General features: G+C 54.9%; 1 protein-coding gene across 3 annotated transcripts; it reads right to left on the bottom strand.

Moving 5' to 3' along the window:
• Nucleotides 1–30: 30 nt before the first annotated feature.
• CXXC1 (CXXC finger protein 1) lies at nt 31–6,048 on the bottom strand. Of its 3 annotated transcripts, none has more exons than XM_066352895.1 (15): nt 5,365–6,048; nt 4,480–4,598; nt 4,276–4,376; nt 3,779–4,014; nt 3,476–3,685; nt 3,042–3,068; nt 2,719–2,964; nt 2,447–2,554; nt 2,117–2,298; nt 1,622–1,829; nt 1,432–1,542; nt 1,243–1,292; nt 999–1,095; nt 499–651; nt 31–416 (listed from the first exon to the last, which is right to left on the bottom strand). In XM_066352895.1, the coding sequence occupies exons 1-15, from the start codon at nt 5,365–5,367 to the stop codon at nt 270–272; spliced, it is 1,998 nt and encodes a 665-aa protein (XP_066208992.1). In that variant the 5' UTR covers nt 5,368–6,048; the 3' UTR covers nt 31–269. The 3 variants fall into 3 exon arrangements, with proteins under 3 accessions (XP_066208992.1, XP_066208991.1, XP_066208993.1); XM_066352894.1 differs by having other exon boundaries at nt 2,117–2,301; nt 5,365–6,038; XM_066352896.1 differs by lacking the exon at nt 3,042–3,068 and having other exon boundaries at nt 2,117–2,301.
• Between the last annotated feature and the right edge of the window lie 1,186 nt (nt 6,049–7,234).

Raw genomic sequence — 7,234 nt, 5'->3', positions numbered from 1 at the left:
ATGCAACTAGAGAAAGTTTGGAGACCAAAATTTGGTTCTTCAAAATTTTATTAACAAAACCAGGGAGAAAGCAAGGGTGAGCAGATTCCACTGTTCCACCCAGGCAGAGAATAGACAAACAATACAGATAAGAGACAGGAGGAAATTCTGAGACCCTCTGGTAAGGGCAGATGGGCAGTCAAGTGGTGGATGGGTACAAGAAGAAACTGAGGGACCTTGGAGAAAGACAAACGGGGGATTCCAGGCAGCTCCCCTGCAAGGTGTGAGGCTCAGCGGTCAGCACTGGAGCGCAGGTCGGTAGTGAGGGGGTCGTGCTGGATGGTTTGGTGCAGCATCAGGGCCAGTAATCCTGCCCGGTTTGTCATGGCTGTGCGTACGTTACGCTCCTGCTCAAACAGTTCATCCAGCTTGTACCACTGCCAGGGGAGCAGAAGGAGCCATGAGAAGGAGCTCGGGAAGCCCTGCCTCACCCTGCCCACGTCCAGCATCAAAACCTACCACGCGCACTCGCTCCAGGTCCACTTCAGCACGCCGCAACTTCTCCCAGCAATAATGGCGGTTGCACTGGCGCTTGGGCAGGCGGCAGAATTCACCTGTGAGCTCAAAGACATCACGTACAAGGGGGCACCCGCATACCTCGTCGGCTGGCACCTGCAGGGAGACAAGGCATGGGGGATGAAGGGAGCATGGTAAAGCAAGAAGGATAAGAATGGGGAGGGGCCAGAAAGGAAGGAGGGAGGGAAAGAATGGAGAGTTCAGGGAAGAGTGGAGAGGAAAAGGGGAGAAACAGAGACTAAAGGGGTAGGGAAAGGGGAGGAGTGGGAGATGATGAGACAGGAAAAAGGAGATGAGTAAAGGGTGATGAGGCAGGGAACATGGACTGATGAAAGTAGTCAGGTAGGAAAAGGAAAGGAAGGAGGGGAGGGGGAAGAAAGGGATGAATGTGGGGCAGGAGGAAGGGAGAGGTGACAATATGGGGGATTGAGGGAAAACCTTACTTTGGGGTCCCGTGAGTGCTCTGGGCACAGCACCTGGAGCCGCTTACAGTATGTCTTGCTCTGAGGATTGTAGACGTCACAGAAGAGTCGTGTGGCCCTGGTGGTTTGCAGTAGAGAGACAGTAGTGGAGGGAGTGAAGGAAGGGGGCCCCCTTATCCTTGCCCATCATATCCTGCCCCCACATTCTACTTCTAACCCCAGGCTTCACCTCCCTGCTTTAACTCCACATCGCACCCACACTCACCCTTCAATGCGTGTAGGGTACATGGACCCAAAGGACGTCTGACTTTCATACTGGAAGGATGAGCACAAATGGAGGGCACTGTGGATGTGTGCTGCCTGCCCACCCACGACAGCACCCACACAACACATCTGTCTCCCAAGGACCCAGTGATGTTCCCACACTGCCTGTCCTCTCAGGCTGACACCTGACCTTGGCATAGCAGCGCTCCATGTGGCGCAAGGCAACACGTGGGTTGATGGGGTGCCCACAGGAGACGCAGAAGATCTGCAGGTCCGTGTCATCACTGTCACCCTCATTGCTCTGTACGGGATGGGAGGAATGATGAGGCCAGGCAGGAACAGGTGCGGGGCCCCGCACTGCTGTGCCCATGCTTGCTCACCTCCTCATCCTCCCGCACAGCCTGTTGCTTGGCGCGTGCAATGATGGCCTCAAGCTCATGGAATCGGCGCTCCATTTCCTGAAGGCGGGTGCGGGCGCTCTGCTGCTCACGGCGAATACGTTCAAGAAGCTTCTTGCCATGCTCCTCAGCAATGCAGGGGCTCTGCTGCCACTGCTGGATGCGCTGGGGGAGGATCTCGTAGATGCGGCTGCAGGAAGTAATGGTGGATGCAGGTAGGAAGGTGGCAAGTAACAAGATTAGGTGAGCCAAAGGTGGCAGAAAGGGTGGGCGACTAAATGATGAAAGGTTAAGTAAACAGGTGACTGAATGACAGATGGACTAGCAGTTGAGTGACTGAATGGTGGATGGATGGATGGACAGATAGGTGCTTGGTTGACTGAACGGTGGACACGTAGCTGGCAGACATACAGACGGATCTTGTCAAGCCCCATCCTGTACACCCAGACTTCCTTGAACCCTCCAAGAATGACTCACTTGGCTGCCAGCTTCATGCCACAGTCGTCTGAGCAATACTTGGAGCCGGGCTGTGCAGGGCGCACACAGCCAGGCCCCAGGCACTGCGGTAGCGATGCAGGATCCTTGACATCGGCTCGTTCTGGGTGTTTCCATTTGTCCTTGTGCTTCTGCTTCTGCCGATGCCGCTTGTATCTCTCCTCCTTCTATGGCACAAGACAGGTCAGGACAGGGTGGAGTTGAAATCAACCCCATAGTCCTGTTTCCCCCTGCATTCCATCCCTTTCTGGCCCTCACCCCATTCAGCCCCTGCCCTCTCCCTTCCCACAGCCATTCCACCCTCTCCTTCACCTTCTTCTCAGATTTCTTCTCTCGGCGTTTTACGTGCTTCACTTTCACTGCCCTCTTCCGGAGCGCAGGGTCCATGAATGGGGACTCCTCTGTGTCGCTCATCCAGGGCTACAAACAAGGCGTACACTGACCCACCTGCCCCACTCACGATTACGCCACTACCTACTCAGTTCCCAATCAGCCTCTATACCCTTGGCCTCTTCTCTTTTCATTATGGGTACTCTGCTTCTGTAACCTCTACCCTTCCACCACGAGCTGCTCTGCCTGCTCACCAGGCCATGGTCATCAAAGGCCCCTGCACAGAAGTCCTGGTACAAGTCAGGGTCCAGTGGTAGGTCCTCATCGGAGAGTGGCTCAGGTGTGGCCGTAGCCTCAGGTGGCTCCTTGACTACTGATGATGCCACTGCCCCCTCGTCCTCACGGATGCGTCCCAGCTTCTGTGACGGCTGTGGCTGCTGCTGGGTGGGCAGCGGCCGGCGAGGCCTTGGCAAGGACTCTGAGGGCGTCACTGGCGAGAGCTGGGGGGCAGAATCTCAGGACATGCCCTGAACAACCTGCCCACATGCCCCGCCCCACCCTGGGAGGCTGGACTCACCGAGGAAGGGAAGTACTTGTACGATTCCTGTGCCGGCAGGAGGAAGGCCCAGGTCAGCCCCAGGTGGACGGAGGATGACCCTGCCCTTGCCCCTCCAACAAGTACCTGGCCCCACCAGCTAGCCCTACCTTGTCTCCCCAGGTACACCTGCACCACCACCGCAATAGCCAGGACATGCTCAGCCCTGCTCCACCTGCCCTGCATGCCCGACTTCCTAGAAACACCTAATCCTACCCTGCCCACCTGGGGTTGGGGGACCCCTGCTAGCCGCCTACCTGATCATGCCCCATTCCGCAGGCCAGGCCAGGATCCTTTCCACCTATCTATACGTCATCAGGCCCCAACCCACCTGGCCCACCAATCCCAGCCTCAGTCAGCTCTTCCTGAACACACGCGCCCCTAACCTGACCCTGCCCAGCTCTGCTCATGCTCACCCGGGCCCGCAGCTGGCACTGACGCAGCCGGCACTTCTGCCGAATCTTGTTGGGGCCCCCAAACTTCTTCATGTCCCGGCAGAAGTCACAGTGGCCACAGTCTTCAGTGCGCCGACAGGCCTCACACTCGCCACACATGCGTGCTGACCGTTTGATCTGCTGTTGCTGCTGCTGCTGCTGCTGCTGCTGCTGCTGCTGCTGCTGGTGATGCTGAGGGAACGGACCCGGAACACAAATCAGGAACCCAAGTAGGGCCTGAGGTGGGATCATGTTACCTATATCCCAGCCACCGCAGCCACTCACCTGGCTGGGTGTGGCCACCAAGGGCTGTGGAGAGGATTTGTGGGGCGAAGCAGAGCCCCGAGCAAGCATGGCCCCAACCCCTGTCCCTGACCCCGCCCGGCGCTGCAGGTCTGGATCCGGGGTAGGCCTCTTGCGCCCTCCACCCTCATCCCGGGGCTCACTGCCGTCTCGCTCATTGCTGTCCCGTTCCCGTGACTTCTTGTGCCGATAACGAATCTCCAACTTGGGGTCTTTCTCTAAGGGGCAGAGTGTGGGGCCAGGGTGGGTTGGTATTGGGGGATTTGAATGGTCCCAGAATTCTTTCTTCCTCTTCTCTCCTTTTCTATCCCGCCCAACTGCTCTCGCTCCCTCTGGTGGAACCCTCTATTACAGTTCACCACAGAACAATCACTCTGCCCACAGATACATATCCCTACTCCCCATGACCCAGACTCCAATTATGCTCCTCCTCCTCCTCCTAACCCCCGCCTGCCTACCCTGTCCATTCCACCCCTCACCTCGGCACTCCCGACAGTACCACTCCCGGATGGCCTTGGCCATCTTCTCAGTGATCCGGATGCAGTCCCCATGGAACCACTCATTGCAGTTGTCACACCCGCTGCAGAGGATGGGGTGAGCGGTGGAGAGGTGAGGGGCTGGACCCATCAAACTCACCCAACCTTGACAGGTGTCAGCCCTGCCCACCTCTCCCTTCGGCTCACATCATGAAGCAATTGATGTCTGGTTTGCGGCAGATGCAGTAGATGGGCGCATTCTCCCCGTTCTCCGACTTGCTGTCCTCTCCAGCATCTGGAGGCTCTGGGTCTGAACCATCCCCCTCCTGTGGGATCCCCCCACATTATGGCTCCTTAGAGAACTCCAGTCACGGCTCATCACAGACCCCAACACTGTGCCAACAGGCTTCCCGACATAGCTCTTTATATATCTCTCTATTATGGTCCCCTACAGACGCCCCCCACCCCATCATTTACTGGAGGTCCCATTACTCCGCTTAGAAACCGCCATCACTGTCCCACACCTCCCGTAAGTATGGGAGACACACTTACGGGACAGGCTGACAGCCTAACATCTATCCACACACTCATAAAGGCTCATTAAAATACCTACCACTCCCACTCACCCCACATCGCCCCCAGAGTAGCTCCTCACAGGTCCCCATCGCAGGTTCTCACAAACACCGTCTGATTTACCCACAGACTCCTGTCTCGGTTCCCCTCGGACGCACTGCGCACCACGGGCGACCCAGTAACGGCTCGTCGTAAACCCCTCACCACTCCGCCTAAAGACTCCCTCAGCCGGACCCCAAGGAACTTCCATCAGGAGTCCCCACTTCACTTCCCTTACGGACTTCAACAACGGCTACCACAGAACTCCAGATGGTTCACACATCAGAGAAAAGCCGGACCACTGAACCCCCATTGTGTGGCCCACAGAGCCCTATGAAGTTCCCCACACGCCCCCACAATTTTGCCCACAGATTCCCGTTAGGGTTCACCAGAGACCCCCCACGCGTCTGCCGACGGACCCCACTGTTACCAACCCCACTAACCTCTACCGCCTACGCTCTCCTTGGACCCAGTACTCACCATCTCTCAACTCCCGGCGTACCCTTTCGCGACCCCCGCCAGCAACCGAGCAACCTGCACAAACCACTCCACCGAGTCCGCGGCGGTTGCAAAGCCGCACACTACTACTTCCGCTTCTCGTCGCGCCTCCGGGACACCGTACTCCTAGTGCGCAGGCCCAGAGCATCAACTCCGCGACAAGTGAGTGGTCGCCCCGGCTAAAGCCCCGACTGCCTTTTAGGCGCCGCCATCCTGGATTGCGGGGCCGTATGTCGGCCAACTCCATACGTTCTCAGGAAACATGGCCGCCCCTGATGCTGCTTTCCTGAGGGCGCCGCCACCTTGTTGGTGAATCCGTACGGTGACCGATCGTACGGACTCTAAGTTAGAGTCAATATGGCCTCGCCTACTGCGCGACTTCGTTACAAATGCTATCATCTTCGAATCCGATTCCGTAAGATGGCCGAGGCCGTTGACTCCTCAGTAGCACAAGGCTTCCACCGGGCCGCGCTGTCTCGGTGGTCGGTTCCCTACGCGGCAGTTTGTCGGCAGAGTTCTCAAGGAAAGCGGCCGCTCCTGAAATAATACTACGTACATCAAGTCGCACTCATTTTGCCAGTCCCTTTTCACTTTTCCCTTCCGCCTGTATTAACGGGGCTCCCGAAGCAGGATGTCTTCGTTGTGAGGAAATGTCGTCCATATCAGTGCCCACCACTCTGCCACTCGCACTCCTTGCAGCTCCTCAGCCAGGCCTGCCACGGTTCAGCCTCTGGACCTTTACAAGAGCACTCTCATCGCGCAGAATTAGTCCAGAGCAACCATAGGCCACAAGCTGTGGTGGCCTGACCATCTGGTGAGAAGTGGCTGGACCAGAGTAGATTTGAAATCTGCTTTGACAACCTGCTTCACCATGTCCTCCCCTGACGCCCCACCAGCACCACCACCACCAGCACCACCAGCACCACCACCACCACCACCCCACCGGAATGTAATTTGTCTGGTTCCCAGAGGTCAACTGCCTAGATTTGTGGCAATGTACCTGCAGTTTTTAATAACCACTGATTTTACGCCATTTGGTACAAATACTAATGTAGTAAGAAATGGAAAAAGTCCTAATATAATAAAAAGATTTGATCCTAGCCCTTGGTTGGTTAGCTCAGTTGGTTAGAGTGTTGGCCTAAAACAAGTTTGTGGGTTCGATCCCCAGTCAGGGCATATATAGGAAGCAACCAATAAATGCACAACTAAGTGGAACAACGAATGAATGCTTTATCCCCTTCTTCTTTCTGTCTCTCTAAAATCAATAATTAAAATAAAAAATTTTAAATTAATTTTAATGGGGTGACATTGATAAATCAGGGTACATATGTACAGAGAAAGCATCTCTAGTTTATTTTTTAACATTTGATTATGCTGCATTCCCATTACCCAAAGTCCAATTGTCTTCTGTCACCTTCTAACTGGTTTTCTTTGTGCCCCTCCCCTCCCCCATCCTCCTCCGTCCTTCTCTCCCCCACCCTGTAACCCCCACACTCTTGTCCATGTCTCTGAGTCTCATTTTTATGTCCCACCTATGTATAGAATCATATAGTTCTTAGTTTTTTCTGATTTACTTATTTCGCTCAGTATAATGTTATTAAGGTCCATCCATGTTGTTGTAAATGATCCGATGTCATCATTTCTTATGGCTGAGTAGTATTCCATAGTATATATGTACCAAAGCTTTTAATCCACTCGTCCACTGACGGACACTTGGGCTGTTTCCAGATCTTTGCTATTGTGAACAATGCTGCCATAAACATGGGGGTGTATTTCTTCTTTTCAAACAGTGCTATGGTGTTCTTGGGGTATATTCCTAAAAGTGGGATAGCTGGGTCAAAATTTAAAAGTT

The sequence above is a fragment of the Saccopteryx leptura genome, chromosome 11 (genome assembly GCF_036850995.1).
Source record: "Saccopteryx leptura isolate mSacLep1 chromosome 11, mSacLep1_pri_phased_curated, whole genome shotgun sequence".
In the NCBI taxonomy this organism is placed as follows: domain Eukaryota; kingdom Metazoa; phylum Chordata; class Mammalia; order Chiroptera; family Emballonuridae; genus Saccopteryx; species Saccopteryx leptura.
Note: the sequence above shows the minus strand (reverse complement) of the source record. Positions and strands in the feature narration are given on the sequence as shown.

Excerpts from the sequence above, each read along its gene's own strand:
- CXXC1 (XM_066352894.1), bottom strand. Across the intron at positions 4,015-4,275 it reads GTACTGTCGGGAGTGCCGAG|AGAAAGACCCCAAGTTGGAG; the intron begins GTGAGGGGTGGA and ends TCTGCCCCTTAG. Across the intron at positions 1,543-1,621 it reads CTGTGCGGGAGGATGAGGAG|AGCAATGAGGGTGACAGTGA; the intron begins GTGAGCAAGCAT and ends CATCCCGTACAG.